The sequence below is a fragment of the Dendrobates tinctorius genome, unplaced genomic scaffold (assembly GCF_039654945.1).
Source record: "Dendrobates tinctorius isolate UK_male_01 unplaced genomic scaffold, ASM3965494v1 ptg000063l, whole genome shotgun sequence".
NCBI lineage: Eukaryota > Metazoa > Chordata > Amphibia > Anura > Dendrobatidae > Dendrobates > Dendrobates tinctorius.
In genome coordinates, this window is record NW_027361731.1 from 31,112,264 (window position 1) to 31,136,021 (window position 23,758).

A 23,758-nucleotide genomic window follows, 5' to 3' on the forward strand; every position below is an offset into this window, starting at 1 on the left:
TGATACTGTGCAGTGTATATATACAGGACAGGAGGAGTGGTGCTGTGCAGTATATATATACAGGAGGAGTGGTGCTGTGCAGTGTATATATACAGGAGGAGTGGTGCTGTGCAGCGTATATATACAGGAGGAGTGATACTGTGCAGTGTATATATACAGGACAGGAGGAGTGGTGCTGTGCAGTGTATATATACAGGAGGAGTGGTGCTGTGCAGTGTATATATACAGGACAGGAGTAGTGGTGCTGTGCAGTGTATATATACAGGTGGAGTGGTACTGTGCAGTGTATATATACAGGACAGGAGGAGTGGTACTGTGCAGTGTATATATACAGGAGGAGTGGTACTGTGCAGTGTATATATACAGGAGTAGTGGTGCTGTGCAGTGTATATATACAGGAGGAGTGGTACTGTGCAGTGTATATATCCAGGAGGAGTGGTACTGAGCAGTGTGTATATATAGGAGGAGTGGTACTGTGCAGTGTATATATACAGGACAGGAGGAGAGGTACTGTGCAGTGTATATTTACAGGACAGGAGGAGTGGTACTGTGCAGTGTATATATACAGGTGGAGTAGTACTGTGCAGTGTATATATACCGGACATAAGGAGTGGTACTGTGCAGTGTATATATACAGGACAGGAGGAGTGGTACTGTGCAGTGTATATATACAGGAGGAGTGGTACTGTGCAGTGTATATATACAGGAGGAGTGGCACTGTGCAGTTTATATATACAGGAGGAGTGGTACTGTGCAGTGTATATATACAGGAGGAGTGGTACTGTGCAGTGCATATATACAGGACAGGAGTAGTTGTACTGTGCAGTGTATATATACAGGAGGAGTGGTACTGTGCAGTGTATATATACAGGACAGGAGGAGTGGTACTGTGCAGTGTGTATATACAGGACAGGAGGAGTGGTACTGTGCAGTGTATAAATACAGGACGAGTGGTACTGTGCAGTGTATATATACAGGACAGGAGGAGTGGTGCTGTGCAGTGTATATATACAGGAGGAGTGTTACTGTGCAGTGTATATATATACAGGAGGAGTGGTACTGTGCAGTGTATATATACAGGGCAGGAGAAGTGGTACTGTGCAGTGTATATATACAGGAGGAGTGGTACTGTGCAGTGTATATATACAGGACAGGAGGAGTGGTACTGTGCAGTGTATATATACAGGAGTAGTGTTACTGTGCAGTGTATATATATACAGGAGGAGTGGTACTGTGCAGTGTATATATACAGGACAGGAGAGGAGCTGTGCAGTGTATATATACAGGAGGAGTGGTACTGTGCAGTTTATATATACAGGAGGAGTGGTACTGTGCAGTGTATATATACAGGAGGAGTGGTACTGTGCAGTGCATATATACAGGACAGGAGTAGTTGTACTGTGCAGTGTATATATACAGGAGGAGTGGTACTGTGCAGTGTGTATATAAAGGAGGAGTGTTACTGTGCAGTGTATATATACAGGACAGGAGGAGTGGTACTGTGCAGTGTGTATATACAGGACAGGAGGAGTGGTACTGTGCAGTGTATAAATACAGGACGAGTGGTACTGTGCAGTGTATATATACAGGACAGGAGGAGTGGTGCTGTGCAGTGTATATATACAGGAGGAGTGGTACTGTGCAGTGTATATATACAGGACAGGAGGAGTGGTACTGTGCAGTGTATATACAGGACAGGAGGAGTGGTACTGTGCAGTGTATATATACAGGAGGAGTGGTGCTGTGCAGTGTATATATACAGGAGGAGTGGTGCTGTGCAGTGTATATATACAGGAGGAGTGGTACTGTGCAGTGTATATATACAGGAGGAGTGGTACTGTGCAGTGTATATATACAGGATAGGAGGAGTGGTACTGTGCAGTGTATATACAGGACAGGAGTGGTACTGTGCAGTGTATATAAACAGGAAGAGTGGTGCTGTGCAGTGTATATACAGGAGGAGTGGTGCTGTGCAGTGTACATATACAGGAGGAGTGGTACTGTGCAGTGTATATATACAGGAGGAGTGGGACTGTGCAGTGTATATACAGGAGGAGTGGTACTGTGCAGTGTATATATACCGGAGGAGTGGTACTGTGCGGTGTATATATACAGGAGGAGTGGTACTGTGCAGTGTATATATACAGGAGTGGTACTGTGCAGTGTATATACACAGGAGGAGTGGTACTGTGCAGTGTATATATACAGGAGGAGTGGTATTGTGCAGTGTATATATACAGGAGGAGTGGGACTGTGCAGTGTATATATACAGGAGGAGTGGGACTGTGCAGTGTATATATACAGGAGGAGTGGGACTGTGCAGTGTATATATACAGGAGGAGTGGTACTGTGCAGTGTATAAATACAGGAGGAGTGGTACTGTGCAGTGTATAAATACAGGAGGAGTGGTTCTGTGCAGTGAATATATACAGGACAGGAGGAGTGGGACTGTGCAGTGTATATATACAGGAGTGGTACTGTGCAGTGTATATATACAGGAGGAGTGGTACTGTGCAGTGTATATATACAGGAGGAGTGATACTGTGCAGTGTATATACACAGGAGTGGTACTGTGCAGTGTATATATACAGGACATGAGGAGTGGTACTGTGCAGTGTATATATACAGGAGGAGTGGTACTGTGCAGTGTATATATACAGGAGTGTGACTGTGCAGTGTATATATACAGGAGGAGTGTGACTGTGCAGTGTATATATACAGGAGGAGTGGGACTGTGCAGTGTATATATACAGGAGGAGTGGTACTGTGCAGTGTATATATACAGGAGGAGTGGGACTGTGCAGTGTATATACAGGACAGGAGTGGTACTGTGCAGTGTATATATACAGGACAGGAGGAGTGGTACTGTGCATTGTATATATACAGGAGGAGTGGTACTGTGCAGTGTATATATACAGGACAGGAGGAGTGGTACTGTGCAGTGTATATATACAGGAGTGGTACTGTGCAGTGTATATATACAGGAGGAGTGGTACTGTGCAGTGTATATATACAGGAGGAGTGGGACTGTGCAGTGTATATATACAGGAGGAGTGGTACTGTGCAGTGTATATATACTGGACAGGAGGAGTGGTGCTCTGCAGTGTATATATACAGGAGGAGCGGTACTGTGCAGTGTATATATACAGGCGTAGTGGTACTGTGCAGCATATATATATATACAGGACAGGAGGAGTGGTACTGTGCAGTCTTTATATACAGGACAGGAGTGGGACTGTGCAGTGTATATATACAGGAGGAGTGGTACTGTGCAGGGTGTATATACAGGACAGGAGGAGTGGTACTGTGCAGTGTATATATACAGGACAGGAGGAGTGGTACTGTGCAGTGTATATATACAGGAGGAGTGGTACTGTGCAGTGTATATATACAGGAGGAGTGGTACTGTACAGTGCATATATACAGGAGGAGTGGTACTGTGTAGTGTACATATACAGGACAGGAGGAGTGGTGCTGTGCAGTGTATATATACAAGACAGGAGTGGGACTGTGCAGTGTATATACAGGACAGGAGTGGTACTGTGCAGTGTATATATACAAGAGGAGTGGTACTGTACAGTGTATATATACAGGAGGAGTGGTACTGTGCAGTGTATATATACAGGAGGAGTGGTACTGTGCAGTGTATATATACAGGAGGAGTGGTGCTGTGCAGTGTATATATACAGGACAGGAGGAGTGGCACTGTGCAGTGTATATATACAGGACAGGAGGAGTGGTACTGTGCAGTGTATATATACAGGAGGAGTGGGACTGTGCAGTGTATATACAGGAGGAGTGGTACTGTGCAGTGTATATATACAGGAGGAGTGGGACTGTGCAGTGTATATGAAGGAGGAGTGGTACTGTGCAGTGTATATATACAGGACAGGAGGAGTGGTACTGTGCAGTGTATATATACAGGAGGAGTGGGACTGTGCAGTGTATATACAGGAGGAGTGGTACTGTGCAGTGTATATATACAGGAGTGGTGCTGTGCAGTGTATATGAAGGAGGAGTGGTACTGTGCAGTGTATATATACAGGACAGGAGTGGTACTGTGCAGTGTATATATACAGGAGGAGTGGGACTGTGTAGTGTATATATACAGGAGGAGTGGTACTGTGCAGTGTATATATACTGGACAGGAGGAGTGGTGCTCTGCAGTGTATATATACAGGAGGAGCGGTACTGTGCAGTGTATATATACAGGCGTAGTGGTACTGTGCAGCATATATATATACAGGACAGGAGGAGTGGTACTGTGCAGTGTTTATATACAGGACAGGAGTGATACTGTGCAGTGTATATATACAGGAGGAGTGGGACTGTGCAGTGTATATATACAGGAGGAGTACTGTGCAGGGTATATATACAGGACAGGAGGAGTGGTACTGTGCAGTGTATATATACAGGAGGAGTGGTACTGTGCAGTGTATATATACAGGACAGGAGGAGTGGTACTGTGCAGTGTATATATACAGGAGGAGTGGTACTGTGCAGTGTATATATACAGGAGGAGTGGGACTGTGCAGTGTATATATACAGGAGTGGTACTGTGCAGTGTATATATACAGGAGGAGTGGTACTGTGCAGTGTATATATACAGGAGGAGTGGTACTGTGCAGTGTATATACACAGGAGTGGTACTGTGCAGTGTATATATACAGGACAGGAGGAGTGGTACTGTGCAGTGTATATATACAGGAGGAGTGGGACTGTGCAGTGTATATATACAGGAGGAGTGGGACTGTGCAGTGTATATATACAGGAGGAGTGGGACTGTGCAGTGTATATATACAGGAGGAGTGGGACTGTGCATTGTATATATACAGGAGGAGTGGTACTGTGCAGTGTATATATACAGGAGGAGTGGGACTGCAGTGTATATACAGGACAGGAGTGGTACTGTGCAGTGTATATATACAGGAGGAGTGGTACTGTACAGTGTATATATACAGGAGGAGTGGTACTGTGCATTGTATATATACAGGAGGAGTGGTACTGTGCAATGTATATATACAGGAGGAGTGGGACTGTGCAGTGTATATATACAGGAGGAGTGGGACTGTGCAGTGTATATATACAGGAGGAGTGGTACTGTGCAGTGTATATATACAGGAGGAGTGGTACTGTGCAGTGTATATATACAGGAGGAGTGGTACTGTGCAGTGTATATATACAGGAGGAGTGGTACTGTGCAGTGTATATATACAGGAGGAGTGGGACTGTGCAGTGTATATATACAGGAGGAGTGGTACTGTGCAGTGTGTATATACAGGACAGGAGTGGTACTGTGCAGTGTATATATACAGGAGGAGTGGGACTGTGCAGTGTATATACAGGACAGGAGGAGTGGTACTGTGCAGTGTATATATACAGGACAGGAGTGGTACTGTGCAGTGTATATATACAGGAGGAGTGGTACTGTGCACTGCATATATACAGGAGGAGTGGTACTGTGCAGTGTGTATATACAGGACAGGAGTGGTACTGTGCAGTGTATATATACAGGAGGAGTGGGACTGTGCAGTGTATATACAGGACAGGAGGAGTGGTACTGTGCAGTGTATATACACAGGACAGGAGTGGTACTGTGCAGTGTATATATACAGGAGGAGTGGTACTGTGCACTGCATATATACAGGAGGAGTGGTACTGTGCAGTGTGTATATACAGGACAGGAGGAGTGGTACTGTGCAGTGTATATATACATGACAGGAGTGGTACTGTGCAGTGTATATATACAGGAAGAGTGGTACTGTGCACTGCATATATACAGGAGGAGTGGTTCCGTGCAGTGTGTATATACAGGACAGGAGTGGTACTGTGCAGTGTATATATACAGGAGGAGTGGTACTGTGCAGTGTATATATACAGGAGGAGTGGGACTGTGCAGTGTATATATACAGGAGTGGTACTGTGCAGTGTATATATACAGGAGGAGTGGTACTGTGCAGTGTATATATACAGGAGGAGTGGTACTGTGCAGTGTATATACACAGGAGTGGTACTGTGCAGTGTATATATACAGGACAGGAGGAGTGGTACTGTGCAGTGTATATATACAGGAGGAGTGGTACTGTGCAGTGTATATATACAGGAGGAGTGGGACTGTGCAGTGTATATATACAGGAGGAGTGGTACTGTGCAGTGTATATATACAGGAGGAGTGGGACTGCAGTGTATATACAGGACAGGAGTGGTACTGTGCAGTGTATATATACAGGAGGAGTGGTACTGTACAGTGTATATATACAGGAGGAGTGGGACTGTGCAGTGTATATATACAGGAGGAGTGGGACTGTGCAGTGTATATATACAGGAGTGGTACTGTGCAGTGTATATATACAGGAGGAGTGGTACTGTGCAGTGTATATATACAGGAGGAGTGGTACTGTGCAGTGTATATATACAGGAGGAGTGGTACTGTGCAGTGTATATATACAGGAGGAGTGGGACTGTGCAGTGTATATATACAGGAGGAGTGGTACTGTGCAGTGTGTATATACAGGACAGGAGTGGTACTGTGCAGTGTATATATACAGGAGGAGTGGGACTGTGCAGTGTATATACAGGACAGGAGGAGTGGTACTGTGCAGTGTATTTATACAGGACAGGAGTGGTACTGTGCAGTGTATATATACAGGAGGAGTGGTACTGTGCACTGCATATATACAGGAGGAGTGGTACTGTGCAGTGTGTATATACAGGACAGGAGTGGTACTGTGCAGCGTATATATACAGGAGGAGTGGGACTGTGCAGTGTATATACAGGACAGGAGGAGTGGTACTGTGCAGTGTATATATACAGGACAGGAGTGGTACTGTGCAGTGTATATATACAGGAGGAGTGGTACTGTGCAGTGCATATATACAGGAGGAGTGGTACTGTGCAGTGTATATATACAGGACAGGAGGAGTGGTACTGTGCAGTTTATATATACAGGAGGAGTGGTACTGTGCAGTGTATATATACAGGAGGAGTGGTACTGTACAGTGTATATATACAGGAGGAGTGATACTGTGCAGTGTATATATACAGGACAGGAGGAGTGGTACTGTACAGTGTATATATACAGGAGGAGTGGTACTGTGCAGTGTATATATACAGGAGGAGTGGTACTGTACAGTGTATATATACAGGAGGAGTGATACTGTGCAGTGTATATATACAGGACAGGAGGAGTGGTACTGTGCAGTGTATATATACAGGAGGAGTGGTACTGTACAGTGTATATATACAGGAGGAGTGATACTGTGCAGTGTATATATACAGGACAGGAGTGGGACTGTGCAGTGTATATACAGGACAGGAGTGGTACTGTGCAGTGTATATATACAGGAGGAGTGGTACTGTACAGTGTATATATGCAGGAGGAGTGGTACTGTGCATTGTATATATACAGGAGGAGTGGTACTGTGCAGTGTATATATACAGGACAGGAGTGGGACTGTGCAGTGTATATACAGGACAGGAGTGGTACTGTGCAGTGTATATATACAGGAGGAGTGGTACTGTAGAGTGTATATATACAGGAGGAGTGGTACTGTGCAGTGTGTATATACAGGAGGAGTGGTGCTGTGCAGTGTATATATACAGGAGGAGTGGTACTGTGCAGTGTATATATACAGGAGGAGTGGTACTGTACAGTGTATATATACAGGAGGAGTGGTACTCTGCAGTGTATATATACAGGAGGAGTGGTACTGTGCAGTGTATATATACAGGAGGAGTGGTACTGTGCAGTGTATATATACAGGACAGGAGGAGTGGTACTGTACAGTGCATATATACAGGAAGAATGGTACTGTGCAGTGTATATATACAGGACAGGAGTGGTGCTGTGCAGTGTATATATACAGGACAGGAGTGGGACTGTGCAGTGTATATACAGGACAGGAGTGGTACTGTGCAGTGTATATATACAGGAGGAGTGGTACTGTACAGTGTATATATACAGGAGGAGTGGTACTGTGCAGTGTATATATACAGGACAGGAGTGGTACTGTGCAGTGTATATATACAGGACAGGAGGAGTGGTACTGTGCAGTGTATATATACAGGAGGAGTGGTACTGTACAGTGTATATATACAGGAGGAGTGGTACTGTGCAGTGTATATATACAGGACAGGAGGAGTGGTACTGTGCAGTTTATATATACAGGAGGAGTGGTACTGTGCAGTGTATATATACAGGAGGAGTGGTACTGTGCATTGTATATATACAGGAGGAGTGGTACTGTGCAGTGTATATATACAGGACAGGAGGAGTGGTACTGTACAGTGCATATATACAGGAGGAGTGGTACTGTGCAGTGTATATATACAGGACAGGAGGAGTGGTGCTGTGCAGTGTATATATACAGGACAGGAGTGGTACTGTGCAGTGTATATACAGGACAGGAGTGGTACTGTGCAGTGTATATATACAGGAGGAGTGGTACTGTGCAGTGTATATATACAGGAGGAGTGGTACTGTGCAGTGTATATATACAGGAGGAGTGGTGCTGTGCAGTGTATATATACAGGAGGAGTGGTGCTGTGCAGTGTATATATACAGGAGGAGTGGTGCTGTGCAGTGTATATATACAGGACAGGAGTGGGACTGTGCAGTGTATATACAGGACAGGAGTGGTACTGTACAGTGTATATATACAGGAGGAGTGGTACTGTGCAGTGTATATATACAGGAGGAGTGGTGCTGTGCAGTGTATATATACAGGAGGAGTGGTGCTGTGCAGTGTATATATACAGGAGGAGTGGTGCTGTGCAGTGTATATATACAGGACAGGAGTGGGACTGTGCAGTGTATATATACAGGACAGGAGTGGTACTGTGCAGTGTATATATACAGGACAGGAGTGGTACTGTACAGTGTATATATACAGGAGGAGTGGTGCTGTGCAGTGTATATATACAGGAGGAGTGGTACTGTGCAGTGTATATATACAGGAGGAGTGGTGCTGTGCAGTGTATATATACAGGAGGAGTGGTACTGTGCAGTGTATATATACATGAGGAGTGGTACTGTGCAGTGTATATATACAGGAGGAGTGGTGCTGTGCAGTGTATATATACAGGAAGAGTGGTACTGTGCAGTGTATATATACAGGAGGAGTGGTACTGTGCAGTGTATATATACAGGAGGAGTGGTACTGTGCAGTGTATATATACAGGAGGAGTGGTGCTGTGCAGTGTATATATACAGGACAGGAGTGGTACTGTGCAGTGTATATATACAGGAGGAGTGGTGCTGTGCAGTGTATATATACAGGAGGAGTGGTACTGTGCAGTGTATATATACAGGACAGGAGGAGTGGTCCTGTGCAGTGTATATATACAGGACAGGAGTGGTGATGTGCGGTGTATATATACAGGAGGAGTGGTACTGTGCAGTGTATATATACAGGAGGAGTGGTACTGTGCAGTGTATATACACAGGAGGAGTGGTACTGTGCATTGTATATATACAGGAGGAGTGGTACTGTGCAGTGTATATATACAGGAGGAGTGGTACTGTGCAGTGTATATATACAGGAGGAGTGGTACTGTGCATTGTATATATACAGGACAGGAGGAGTGGTACTGTGCAGTGTATATATACAGGAGGAGTGGTGCTGTGCAGTGTATATATACAGGAGGAGTGGTACTGTGCAGTGTATATATACAGGAGGAGTGGTACTGTGCAGTGTATATATACAGGAGGAGTGGTACTGTGCATTGTATATATACAGGAGGAGTGGTACTGTGCAGTGTATATATACAGGACAGGAGGAGTGGTACTGTGCAGTGTATATATACAGGAGGAGTGGTACTGTGCAGTGTATATATACAGGAGGAGTGGTACTGTGCATTGTATATATACAGGAGGAGTGGTACTGTGCAGTGTATATACAGGACAGGAGTGGCACTGTGCAGTGTATATATAGGAGGAGTGGTACTGTGCATTGTATATATACAGGAGGAGTGGGACTGTGCAGTGTATATATACAGGAGGAGTGGTACTGTACAGTGTATATATACAGGAGGAGTGGTACTGTGCAGTGTATATATACAGGAGGAGTGGTACTGTGCAGTGTATATATACAGGAGGAGTGGTACTGTGCAGTGTATATATACAGGAGGAGTGGTACTGTACAGTGTATATATACAGGAGGGGTACTGTGCAGTGTATATATACAGGAGGAGTGGTGCTGTGCAGTGTATATATACAGGAGGAGTGGTACTGTGCAGTGTATATATACAGGAGGAGTGGTACTGTGCAGTGTATATATACAGGAGGAGTGGTGCTGTGCAGTGTATATATACAGGAGGAGTGGTACTGTGCAGTGTATATATACAGGAGGAGTGGTACTGTGCAGTGTATATATACAGGAGGAGTGGTACTGTGCAGTGTATATATACAGGAGGAGTGGTACTGTGCAGTGTATATATACAGGAGGAGTGGTACTGTGCAGTGTATATATACAGGAGGAGTGGCACTGTGCAGTGTATATATAGGAGGAGTGGTACTGTGCATTGTATATATACAGGAGGAGTGGGACTGTGCAGTGTATATATACAGGAAGAGTGGTACTGTACAGTGTATATATACAGGAGGAGTGGTGCTGTGCAGTGTATATATACAGGAGGAGTGGTACTGTGCAGTGTATATATACAGGAGGAGTGGTACTGTGCAGTGTATATATACAGGAGGAGTGGTACTGTGCAGTGTATATATACAGGAGGAGTGGTACTGTACAGTGTATATATACAGGAGGGGTACTGTGCAGTGTATATATACAGGAGGAGTGGTGCTGTGCAGTGTATATATACAGGAGGAGTGGTACTGTGCAGTGTATATATACAGGAGGAGTGGTACTGTGCAGTGTATATATACAGGAGGAGTGGTACTGTGCAGTGTATATATACAGGAGGAGTGGTACTGTGCAGTGTATATATACAGGAGGAGTGGTGCTGTGCAGTGTATATATACAGGAGGAGTGGTACTGTGCAGTTTATATATACAGGAGGAGTGGTACTGTGCAGTGTATATATACAGGAGGAGTTGTACTGTGCAGTGTATATATACAGGAGGAGTGGTACTGTGCAGTGTATATATACAGGAGGAGTGGTACTGTGCAGTGTATATATACAGGAGGAGTGGCACTGTGCAGTGTATATACAGGAGGAGTGGTACTGTGCAGTGTATATATACAGGAGGAGTGGTACTGTGCAGTGTATATATACAGGAGGAGTGGCACTGTGCAGTGTATATACAGGAGGAGTGGTACTGTGCAGTGTATATATACAGGAGGAGTGGTACTGTGCAGTGTATATATACAGGAGGAGTGGTACTGTGCAGTGTATATATACAGGAGGAGTGGCACTGTGCAGTGTATATACAGGAGGAGTGGTACTGTGCAGTGTATATATACAGGAGGAGTGGTACTGTGCAGTGTATATATAGGAGGAGTGGTACTGTGCAGTGTATATATACAGGAGGAGTGGTACTGTGCAGTGCATATATACAGGACAGGAGGAGTGGTGCTGTGCAGTGTATATATACAGGAGGAGTGGCACTGTGCAGTGTATATACAGGAGGAGTGGCACTGTGCAGTGTATATATACAGGAGGAGTGGTACTGTGCAGTGTATATATACAGGAGGAGTGGTACTGTGCAGTGTATATATACAGGAGGAGTGGTACTGTGCAGTGTATATATACAGGAGGAGTGGTACTGTGCAGTGTATATATACAGGAGGAGTGGTACTGTGCAGTGTATATATACAGGAGGAGTGGTACTGTGCAGTGTATATATACAGGAGGAGTGGTACTGTGCAGTGTATATATACAGGAGGAGTGGTACTGTGCAGTGTATATATACAGGAGGAGTGGTACTGTGCAGTGTATATATACAGGAGGAGTGGTACTGTGCAGTGTGTATATACAGGAGGAGTGGTACTGTGCAGTGTATATATACAGGAGGAGTGGTACTGTGCAGTGTATATATAGGAGGAGTGGTACTGTGCAGTGTATATATACAGGAGGAGTGGTACTGTGCAGTGTATATATAGGAGGAGTGGTACTGTGCAGTGTATATATACAGGAGGAGTGGTACTGTGCAGTGTATATACACGGGACAGTACTTGTGGTCCTGTGGAGTGTCGCTCTTTTTTGCCCCCGTTTTTCAGTATCCATGTATTATAGCTGGGTTCGTATATGTGAGCCGCTCCTGGGTTTCGGCACCCTTCCTTCTGCACAGTATGGCGTGTGATTGGTATTACTGGTGTGCTGCTTGGCAGGTGCCCATGAATATTGAGACGTCTGGGCAGCTGTTAGGGGCCACGTCCCAGGAGTCGTTCCCAATTTGTGTTTGGGATCTGGGTAACGCTTATTTCTATGAGGTTTCGCTCTGCTCTTTTCCTGCTGTCGGCGTCCGGTGATGTCACGAGCTGAGATGCTGCTCCGTGTGACTAAAAAGAGCGTCAAAAATGTCTGATCACATCTCAGCTGAACATGACCATGGTGCTATCGACCCCCCTCTCCCATTTTTCCGTACATAAAACTTCTTCAATGAAGTGATGCGTTAAGGCAGCCCGTTCAACGCATATCGATCGCGTTATTCTATACCCGCCAGAGCAGATGCTTCCTCTGCGCTAGCGGTGACGGAGCCTCAGACGCTGCAGAGCGCGTCCGAGGCTCCGTCACGGAATGACGGCACATCACTAGTGCATGCCGATTATGCCGCGGGTAACGCAGTCCGTCTGACGGGCTGCCGTAGCGCAGTGTAACCCCAGCCTAAAGGTGAGGGTTTGCTACCTTTGTATCCAGTGTAGATTGTTATTGTCCTCATATATATCACCTGCACTGATACATTCTAACAATAATCAGGATAGGAAAGGGAAGGAGAGAACAGGGGAAGAAGGAAAGGGCATTAAGGCTGTGTGCACACGCTGCGGATTTTGCTGCGGTGTACAGTACCATGATTCCCTATGGGAATCAAAAACCGCAATGCAGGCGGTGCGGAATTTTCCGCGCGGATTATCTGCGGTTTTCAATCCGCAGAAAGAATTGACATGTCAATTCTTTCTGCGGATTCTCCTGCGATTTGCCATCTCCTCCATTGAGGAGATGGAAAACCGCAGGGCAAAACCGCAGAGCAATCCGCAGGTAAAACCGCAGGTCTTTTGACCTGCGGTTTCACCTGCGGATTGTACAAAATCCGCGCGGATGAATCCGCACCTAATCCGCGGCGTGTGCACACAGCCTAAAGGTTAGAAAAGAGCAGTAGACCACAGGAATGGGCAGGGGAGTAAAAGGCAGGACAGAGCAGGAGGTGGCAGGACAGGAAAGGGCAGCAGAACACAGAAAATAGCAGGAGAGGACAGGAGATGGCAGAAGAAGGTAAGAGAGGGTTGGATGGAAGAGCTGTAGATGGCAGGACAGGAGAGTGCAGGAAATGACAGGAGAGGGTAGGAAAGGGCATCAGAGGCAGGAGATGGAACAGAAGGTCAGGAAATAGCAGAAGAGCGTAACAGTGGGCAGACATGGGCAAGCGATGGCAGGAAAGGCCAAGAAAGGGCAGGAGATGACAGGAAATTGCAGGGAAGGGCAAAAGGTGACATGACATGGCAGGACAGGAGATGGCAGGAAAGGGCAGGAGATGGCAGAGGAGGGTAAGAGAGGGTAGGATGGGGAAGGATAGAGCAGGATATGGCAGGACAGGAGAGTGCAGGAAATGACAGGAGAGGGTAGGAAAGGGTATCAGAGGCAGGAGATGGCAGGGCAGGAAAGAATAGGAAAGGCCAAGAAAGGGCAGAAGATGACAGGAGATTGAAGGAAAGGGCAGCAGAGGCAGGAGATGGCAAGAGTTTGCAGAAGAGGATAGGAAAGAGCAGGAAAAGGCAAGATACGGCAGGAGATTTCAGGAAGGGGTAGGAGAGGGCAGGAAATGACAGGAGAAGGCTGGAAAAGGAAGCAGAGACAGTAGATGGCAGGAAAGGGAAGGAGATAGCATTAGAGGGTATGAGAGGGCAGAAGAGAGCAGGAAAGGGCAAGAGGTGACAGGACATAGCAGGACAGGAGATGGCAGGAAAGGGCAGAAAATTAAAGGAGAAGGCAGGTAAGAGCAGCAGAGGCAGTGGATGGCAAAAAATTGCAATTGAGTGCAGGAATGGCAGGACAGTAGAGGGCAGGAAAGGGCAGGAGATGGCAGGGAAGGAAAGGGCAGGAGAGGGTAGGAAATGAAAGGAGAAAGCAGGAAAGGGCAGCAGCGGCAGTAGATGGCAGGAAAGGGAAGGAGATGACAGGAAATGGCAGTAAAGTCCAGGAATGGGCAGAAAAGGGCAAGCGAGAGCAGGAGATGGAAGGACACTGGAGGGCAGAAAAAGGCAGGACATGGCAGGACAAGAGTGGTCAGTAAAGGGCAAAAGAGGGCAGGAGATGTCAGGAAAGGGCAGGAGATGGCAGAAGAGGGTAGGAGAGGCAGGAAAGGGCCAGAAAGGCAGTAGATGGCAGGAGATGGTATGAAAGAGCAGGAGAGGGCAGTAGATGGCAGAAAAGGGCAGGCAAGGGCAGGAGATTGGAGGACAGTAGAGGGTAGAAAAAGGCAGGAGATGGCAGGTCAGGATAGGGCAGGAAAGGGCAAGAGATGGCATGACAGGAGTGGTCAGGAAAGGGCAGCAGAGGGCAGGAGATGTCAGGAAAGGGCAGGAGATGTTAGAAGAGGGTAGGAGAGGCAGGAAAGGGCCAGAAAGGCAGTAGATGGCAGGAAAGGGCAGGAGATGGTATGAAGGGAAGCAGAGGGCAGGTGATGTCAGGAGAGGGCAGGAGAAGGCAGGAAAAGGAAGCAGAGACAGTAAATGGTAGGAAAAGGCAGGAGATAGCATTAGAGGGTATGAGAGGGCAGAAGAGAGCAGGAAAGGGCAAGAGGGGACACAACATGGCAGGACAGGAGTTGGCAGGAAAGGGCAGGAGAGGGCAGAAAATTAAAGAAGACAGGTAAGAGCAGCAGAAGCAGTGGATGGCAAAAAATTGCAATTGAGTGCAGGAATGGGCAGGAAAGAGCAAGTGATGGCAGGAGATGGCAGGACAGTAGAGGGCAGGAAAGGTCAGGAGATGGCAGGGAAGGAAAGGGCAGGAATGAAAAGAGAAGGCAGGTAAGGGTAGCAGCGGCAGTAGATGGCAGGAAAGGGCAGTAGAGTGCAAAAATGGTCAGAAAAGGGCAGGCAAGAGCAGGAGATGGCAGAACAGTAGAGGGCAAAATAAGGCAGGACATTACAGGACAGGAGTGGTCCTGAAAGGGCAGCAGAGGGCAGGAGAAGTTAGGAAAGGGCAGGAGATGGCAGAAGAGGGTAGGAGAGGCAGGAAAGGGCCAGAACAGCAGTAGATGGCAGGAAAGTGCAGGAGATGATATGAAAGGGCTGGAGAGGTCAGCAGCGGCAGTAGATGGCAGGAAAGGGCAGAAAAGAGCAGTAGAGTGCAGGAAAGGGCAGGGGAGGGTAGGAGATGAGATGACAGTAGAGGGCAGAAAAAGGCAGGAGATCGCAGGTCAGGATAGGGCAGGAAAGGGCAAGAGATGGCAGGACAGGAGTGGTCAGGAAAGGGAAGCAGAGGGCAGGAGATGTCAGGAAAGGGAAGCAGAGGGCAGATGTCAGGAAAGGGCAGGATATGGCAGAAGAGGGTAGAGAGGGCAGGAAAGGGCCAGAGAGGCAGTAGATGGCAGGAAAGGGCTAGATGGTAGATGGTATAAAAGAGCAGGTGAAGGCAGCAACAGCAGTAGATGACAGGAAAAAGCAAGAGATGGAAGGAAATGGCAGAAAAAAGCAGTAGAGTACAAGAATGGGCAGAAACGGGCAGACAATAGCAGGAGATGGCAGGACAGTAGAGGGCAGAAAAAGGCAGGACATGGCAGGACAGGAGTGGTCAGGAAAGGACAGCAGAGGGCAGGAGATGTCAGGAGATGGTAGGAGAGGCAGGAAAGTGCTGAAACAGCAGTAGATGGCAGGAAAGGGAAGGAGATGGCAGGAAAGGGCAGTAGAGTGCAGGAATGGGCAGAAAAGGGCAGGTGAGAGCATTAGATGGCAGGACAGTAGAGGGCAGAAAAAGGCAGGACAGTACAGGACAGGTGTGGTCATGAAAGGGTAGCAGAGGGCAGGAGAAGACAGGAAAGGGCAGGAGATGACAGAAGATAGTAGGAGGCAGGAAAGGGCCAGAAAGGCAGTAGATGGCAGAAATGGGCAGGAGATAGTGTGAAAGGGCAGGAGAGGTCAGCAGCGGCAGTAGATCGCAGGAAAGGGCAGAAAAGAGCAGTAGAGTGCAGGAATGGGCAGAAAAGGACAGGAGATGAGAGGACAGAAGAGGGCAGAAAAAGGCAAGAGATGGCAGGTCAGGAAAGGGCAAGAGATGGCAGGGCAGGAGTGGCCAGGATAGGGAAGCAGAGGGCAGGAGATGTCAGGAAAGGGAAGCAGAGGGCAGGAGATGTCAGGAAAGGACAGGAGATGTCAGGAAATGGCAGAAGAGGGCAGGAGAGGGCCAGAGAGACAGTAAGCAGGAAAGGTCAGGAGATGGTATGAAAGACCAGGAGAAGGCAGCAACAGCAGATGGCAGGAAATGGCAGAAAAGGGCAGTAGAGTGCAAGAATGGGCAGAAGCGGGCAGGCAAGAGCAGGAGATGGCAGGACAGTAGAGGGCAGAAAAAGGCAGGACATGGCAGGACAGGAGTGGTCAGGAAAGGGTAGCAAAGGGCAGGAGATATCAGGAAAGGACAGGAGATGGCAGAAGAGGGTTGGAGAGGCAGGAAAGTGCTGGAAAGGCAGTAGACGGCAGGAAAGGGCAGGAGATGGTAGGTCAGGATAGGGCAGGAAAGGGAAGCAGAGGGCAGGAGATGGCAGAAGAGGGTAGGTGAAGGCAGGAAAGGTCCGGAGAGGCAGTAGATTGCAGGAAAGGGCAGGAGATGGTATGAAAAAGCAGGAGAAGGAAGCAACACCAGTAGATGACAGGAAAGGGCAGGAGATGGCAGAAAAAGGCAGGAGATGGCAGGACAGGAGTGGTCAGGAAAGGGCAGGAGATGTCGGGAAAGAGCAAAAAAGGGCAGGAGATGGCAGAAGAGGGTAATAGAGGGCAGGAAACGACAGGAGAGGGTAGGAAATGGCATCAGAGGAGAAAATCAGTGCAGATGCTCATGGTGACCAATCACATTCCAGTAAAGACAGTGAGACAACGTATCATGCGTTGCCGTGGAGACCCAGTAGTAATTGTTACATGCTGACCCTCATTATATGAACAGAGTTTTGCAGATTTGGGGCTTCGATGAGGGACATGGTGGTCCGTGTGACCAGAAATCTGGAGGTTTATGATGGCCATTCATTAGTGGTCTCGCTGCTTACCTCCGGGAAGACTGAGGGGGCCGCACGGTTTGCTGATCACGTCGTTCCCTTCCACAAATATCTTCTTGGTGCACAAGCGCCACAAGCCGAAGTGCGCCATCTCGCACGGCTCCTCAAAGTTGTCCACTTTGGGGCTCATGACGGCCCAGTGATCGCTCATGACGGCAGCCAACATCAGAGACACCCCGATGAGGATGATGGAGAAGGTGATCCGGATCTTCAGGGCTTTCAGTTCCATCATGGTGGCGGTTGACTGGGGTCTTGTTGTCAGCTTGTCCTGTCGTCTCCTTAGCTCTGCCGTGTCTGAGGCTGCGGCTGAGATTGAAGAAGGGGCTGGGCCGGACCCCGCAGCTGTTGGGATCTGTCAGTGTGGGTTACACACCGAGCAGAGGATGCTGGGAGCCTGGTGCTATTACTGCCGGACCCTTTGGTTTTCTCTTTGGCCGCAGTGAAGTTGTTGCTGTAAATAATTACATTGTCGCTTCCTGACGATTGTTTGTTTGTGGCCGAAAACAAAAAGAAAGGGGAAAAAAAGTTTCTAAAAACATTTTTACTCAGCAATTAAAAAAGTCTCTGAAGACCGAAGAGAGGCAGAAGTAGTCCATCATCCGACGAGAGCGGAGCCTGGGAGTCACCAGGGTTCATGGCCAGCGATGTGCAAAGATACAATGTTGGGCATTTATAAACATTTGTTACAAACTTCCAGGAGTGAACAATGGAATCCGGAGCCTTATAATGGGGGAGGCTTATTAATGGGGTCTGTGATTGGTGGTGGGCTCTTATATTGGGGTATGGGGTGTATGATGGGTGGTGGGTTCTTATATTCGGGTTATGGGGTGTATGATGGTTGGTGGGCTCTTATATTCGGGTTATGGGCTGTATGATCGGTGGTGGCTTGTCGGAAGAGGTAGGTCTTCAGGTTCTTTTTGAAGGTTTCGATAGTAGGTGAGAGTCTGATATGTTGTGGTAGAGAGGTCCAGAGTAGGGGTGATGCGCGGGAGAAATCTTGTATGCGCTTGTGGGAAGAGGAGATAAGAGGGGAGTACAGAAGGAGATCTTGTGAGGATCGGAGGTTTCGTGCAGGTAAGTACCGGGAGACAAGGTCACAGATGTATGGAGGACTCAGGTTGTGGATGGCTTTGTATGTCATGGTTAGGGTTTTGAACTGGAGTCTCTGGGCAATGGGGAGCCAGTGCAGGGATTGACAGAGGGGAGAGGCTAGGGAATAGCGGGGGGACAGGTGGATTAGTCAGGCAGCAGAGTTTAGATAGATTGGAGGGGTGCAAGAGTGTTAGAGGGGAGGCCACAGAGCAGGAGGTTGCAGTAGTCAAGGCAGGAGATGATGAGGGCATGGACTAGGGTTTTTGCAGATTCTTGGTTGAGGAATGTACGGATCTGTGAAATATTTTTGAGATGAAGTCGGCAGGAAGTGGAAAGGGCTTGTATATGTGGTTTGAAAGAGAGATCAGTGTCAAGGATAACCCCGAGGCAGCGAGCTTGTGGGACTGGGGAGAGTGGGCAGTCATTTACTGTAATTGATAGGTTCGTTGGGGGGGGGTCACGTGAGATGGGGGAAAGATGATGAATTCTGTTTTGTCCATATTAAGTTTTAGAAATCTAGCGGAGAAGGATGAAATAGTGGACAGACATTGAGGGATTCTGGTTAGTAGTGAGGTGATATCTGGTCCAGAGATGTAGATCTGTGTGTCATCAGCATAGAGATGATACTGAAAGCCATAAGACTCTATGAGCTGTCCCAGGCCGAAGGTGTAAACGGAGAAGAGCAGGGGCCCTAGGACTGAACCTTGCAGGACTCTGTCAGATAGGGGGCAAGGTGAGGAGGTGGTGTGTGAGTGGGAGACGATGAATATCCGGTCTGTTACATATGACGCAATCCAAGATAGGGCCGAGTCTGTGATACCAAGAGATGAGAGGGTCTGTAGTATTAGGGAATGGTCCACTGTGTCAAAGGCAGAGGACAGGTCCAGGTGGAGGAGGACAGAGTAGTGTCGCTTGGCTTTGGCAGTTAATAGGTCAATAGTGACTTTAGTTAGGGCAGTTTCAATGGAGTGATGTGGCCAGAAGACAGATTGTAAGTGGTCAAAGAGGGAGCAAGAAGAGAGATGAGAGGACAGTTCGAGATGGACGTGTTGTTCCAGTAGTTTTGAGGCATAGGGGAGAAGTGATATACAGCGATAGCTAGATACAGAGGATGGGTCAAGAGAGGGCTTTTTGAGGATAGGTGTGATGGAGGCATGTTTAAAGCTTGAGGGGAAAACACCAGTTGTTAGTGATAGGTTGAAGAGATGGGTTAGGGTTGGGATGAAACTGTGGTGAGGTTTGGGATGAAGTCGGATGGGATCGGGTCAAGTGCACAGGTGGTAAGATGTGATCTTGAGAGTAGAGTGGAGAGTCGATCTTCTGTAATGGTGGAGAAGTTGGTTTTGGGGGAGGAGGGCTGGGAAGTTAGGAGGAAGGGCTCTGGGGTTTGTTGACCAAAACTGTCTCTGATGTTATCAATCTTCTGCTTGAGGATATGAGAGAAGAGAAGTAGGTTTGCTTTGCTGTGATGAGTGTGGTCTTGAAAGTAGTGAGGGACTGTTTGAATGCGATGAATTCCTCGCTGGAGTGGGATCTTTTCCATCTCTGCTCAGCAACTCTCATAGCCCGTCTCAGTTCTTTGCTCAGGCTGGTGTGCCAGGGCTGTCTGTTGATTTTGCGAGCTTTGGTAAGTGTGAGAGGGGTGACTGATTCCAGAGCTACAGCTATTGTGGTGCTATATAGAGCGGCAGCAGCATCCGCACTGTGTAGGGAACTTATGTCTGTAAGAGGGAGGAGGGATTCAGACAATGAGTGTAGATCGAGGTGTGTAAGATTTCTGCGAGGGTGTACAAGTTTGTGGGGTGGGGATTGTGGACAAGGAGTGGGGAGGGAAGAGAATGTAAGTAGGTTGTGGTCAGAAAGAGGTAGAGGTGAGTTAGAGAGGCTAGATAGGGAGCAGAGGCGGGTGAAGATGAAGTCCAGTGTGTGGCCATCTTTGTGAGTGGCCGCAGAAGACCATAGATTGAGGCCAAAGGAGGAAGTGAGAGATAGAACTTTAGTGGCAACTGAGAGGGAAGTGTCAATGGGGATGTTGAAGTCGGCCATGATGATAGTGGGGATGTCAGCGGAGAGGAAATGGGATGTATGATGGGCTGTTATATCGGGTTATGGGGTGTATGATGAGGTTCCGCAGCAGCTGAGTATGATGATGTACTTCAGCAGCTGAGGAGTATGATGAGGTTCTGCAGCAGCTGAGGTATATGATGAGGTTCTGCAGTGGCAGAGGTGTATGATGAGATTCTGCAGCAGCTGAGGTCCCATCCCGGCTCTGTCTGGTAATCTGATAATATCTCCCAGGAGGCCGAATGTCTGAGTCACCGCTGCCTCCTCTTCTCCCCCCAGATAATGAAAATACCAGCTGTACAGCGAAGCCACAATTAACTCCAAACCAGAGACCAAGTCTATCTGTGTACAACCTGGGGAAGAGCAGTGATGTCATCACCCCGGGGAGGAGCAGTGATGTCATCACCCTGGGGAGGAGCAGTAATGTCATCACCCTGAGGAGGAGCAGTGATGCTGTCACCCTGGAGAGGAGCAGTGATGTCGTCACCCCAGGGTGGAGCAGTGATGTCGTCACCCCGGGGTGGAGCAATGATGTCGTCACTCCGGGGTGGAGCAGTGATGTCGTCACTCCGGGGTGGAGCAGTGATGTCGTCACCTCGGGTGGAGCAGTGATGTTGTCATCCCAGGGTGAAGCAGTGATGTCGTCATCCCAGGGTGGAGCAGTGATGTCATCACCCCGGGGAGGAGCAGTGATGTCATCTTCCCAGGGTGGAGCAGTGCTGTCATCTTCCCAGGGTGGAGCAGTGATGTCATCACCCTGGGGAGGAGCAGTGATGTCATCACCCCGGGGAGGAGCACTGATGTCGTCACCCTGGGGTGGAGCAGTGATGTCGCCACTCCGGGGTGGAGCAATGATGTCATCACCCCGGGGAGGAGCAGTGATGTCGTCACCCCGGGGAGGAGCAGTGATGTCGTCACCTCAGACTGGAGCAGTGATGTCACTCCGGGGTGGAGCAGTGATGTCCTTACCCCGGGTGGAGCAGTGATGTCGTCATCCCGGGGTGGAGCAGTGATGTCATCACCCCGGGGAGGAGTAGTGATGTCATCACCCCATGGAGGAGCAGTGATGTCATCTTCCCGGGGTGGAGCAGTGATGTCATCTTCCCGGGGTGAAGCAGTGATGTCATCACCCTGAGGAGGAGCAGTGATGCTGTCACCCTGAGGAGCAGTGATGTCATCACCCTGGGGAGGAACAGTGATGTTGTCACCCTGAGGAGCAGTGATGACGTCACCCCGGGGTGGAGCAGTGATGTCATCACTCTGGGGTGGAGCAGTGATGTCATCATCCCGGGGTGGAGCAGTGATGTCATCGCTCTGGGGAGGAGCAGTGATGTGGTGGTGGACTGACTTACTCACTCAATACCGAAATTCTTGCCAAGCTTGGTTGTCCTGGGAGATCCCCAGAATACAGATGACCTAGTGAGCCTGGTGGAAAGATACTTGGCCATGGAGAATAACTCCCTGAGCAATCAAGGGAGCCTGAGGTCACATTTCTGGGAAATGCAAAAGAAGACCACATCTGATCGGTGCCAAAAGACTTAAGAATGTATCAGAGCTGGGTTCAAGGGGTACCATTGGCTGTTGGAGGTGTCGAGTCACATATAAACCATTTATCTCTTTACCTCGGAGCCAATGGACTACAGCGGAGGCTGGCGTTGCTCCTTGTTCGCCTAATGGCGAGGGGTCTCAGGCATGCCAGGGGACTGTGAACGGTGTCCAAGTGAAGGGATTCCTGGTAAGGGCCACACTTACGAATGTGCTAGCCCCTGGGAAACGGGTGGGGGTAAGTTGTATCTGTGGAGACGCCAAGAACTATCCCATGGCCAAGGTGGACATACGCACAGATTGTGGTTCAGTGTCCCACCGAGTGGGAACTCTCCAGGATTTATTGCATTGTGATCTGTCGAGATTTTCCATTGTTCTGGGACTTATGGGCTGACGCTGTAGTCCCCAGTAGACGGTATGACTCCAGGAGTCACTATGGTAAAAAGGTCATATGGTGTAAATGGTGAATTTCCGGTCACTGTACTGGCTAGAGAGGAGGATGAGGAAGCCTCCCCTGAAGCCAGTATCCCTGACGTGGAGAAGTCCCGGGACAACTATGGCACTTACCAGCTCAGGGACTTAACAGTAAAAGAAACTCTGGGAAATATAAAAAATGTAATTGCGTTACATGAGTTTCCCCAGGAGATAAGAGATGATAATCATTTTCCGTATTTGGCCAGGCATAATGATCTGGGGCAAGATAAAAGAGCACCTCCTCAAGGCTCAAGAGGAACAATCCAGGGGGTATAATCGGTCGGCTCGAGTGAGACAATTTAGGCTAGGGATCAGGTACTTGTGTTAGTGACCACAGCGGAGAGCAAAGTTCCTTACCCAGTGGCAAGGAAAAGGTGGTGGAAAAGGTGGGAGAGGTCAACTGTAAAGTACACTGTCAAGGAAAAAGGAAGACCTTCCCCATATATTATGGCAACCTGCTAAAACCCTGGAAGGATAGGGACCAGCTTCAAACACCTTGCTTGTTAGCCCAGTCAGAAGCCAACATGGTGGGTATCAAAGTGGCAGAAAGTTTGTCTTGTTCCCAAAAACAGCACGGTACCTAAAAATTGGGGCTGCTTCTCGGAATTGGTAGGTCACCTTTGTGTCATCAAGCTTGAGCCTGTCTCACTCCGGTCAATTCAAGTCCTGTAGGATTCCTGAGACCCAAGTGAAGGTAAGATTGAGAAGAGGCGATACAGAACTGGCTCCTTGAACGTACTATGGATTGTCAGATGGCTTTGGGTGGGAAATGTAGGAAAGCCAGATAGACTAGAGTTAAATCCTAGCATTTCAGGTCTTGATTAGCTGCACCTGGAACGCTATGACCAGTACCAGGCCGTGTGATCACTGGTCAGTCCGCTGGGGGATGCTGAGCAGAGCGGATTGTATTGGAGCTGGAGAGAGACAAATCCTTTGAGAAGAGTCTATGCGCGTCGTGACACCAAACTGCAAGTATCATTGCTTGCTATGGACGATAGTCGTTTTATATGACCGGACAGCTCAGCCGTGCCTTCCTAGCCAGGGTCTGTGTTGTCTAGTTAGTGCCTGGACGAGGCCAGGATTTTATGTTCATGGATTTATTCTCGGTACTCTTCAACTTGTGGAAATAAACACTATTCTGTGTGTAACCTAAAAAACTCTGTGGGGCTTCGTGTTCCAAGCGACTGCCCGAGTGAACCCTT

At 48.1% G+C, this 23,758-nt stretch overlaps 1 protein-coding gene across 1 annotated transcript in view; it reads right to left on the minus strand.

Moving 5' to 3' along the window:
- The window catches only part of CACNG1 (calcium voltage-gated channel auxiliary subunit gamma 1), a 75,254-nt gene extending 51,503 nt beyond the window's left edge, over positions 1–23,751 (minus strand). The window contains exon 1 of the mRNA XM_073579813.1: positions 17,373–23,751. Within this exon, the coding sequence (XP_073435914.1) occupies positions 17,373–17,613 (241 nt within the window). The 5' untranslated portion in view covers positions 17,614–23,751. The remainder of the gene's footprint in view (positions 1–17,372) is intronic.
- Between the last annotated feature and the right edge of the window lie 7 nt (positions 23,752–23,758).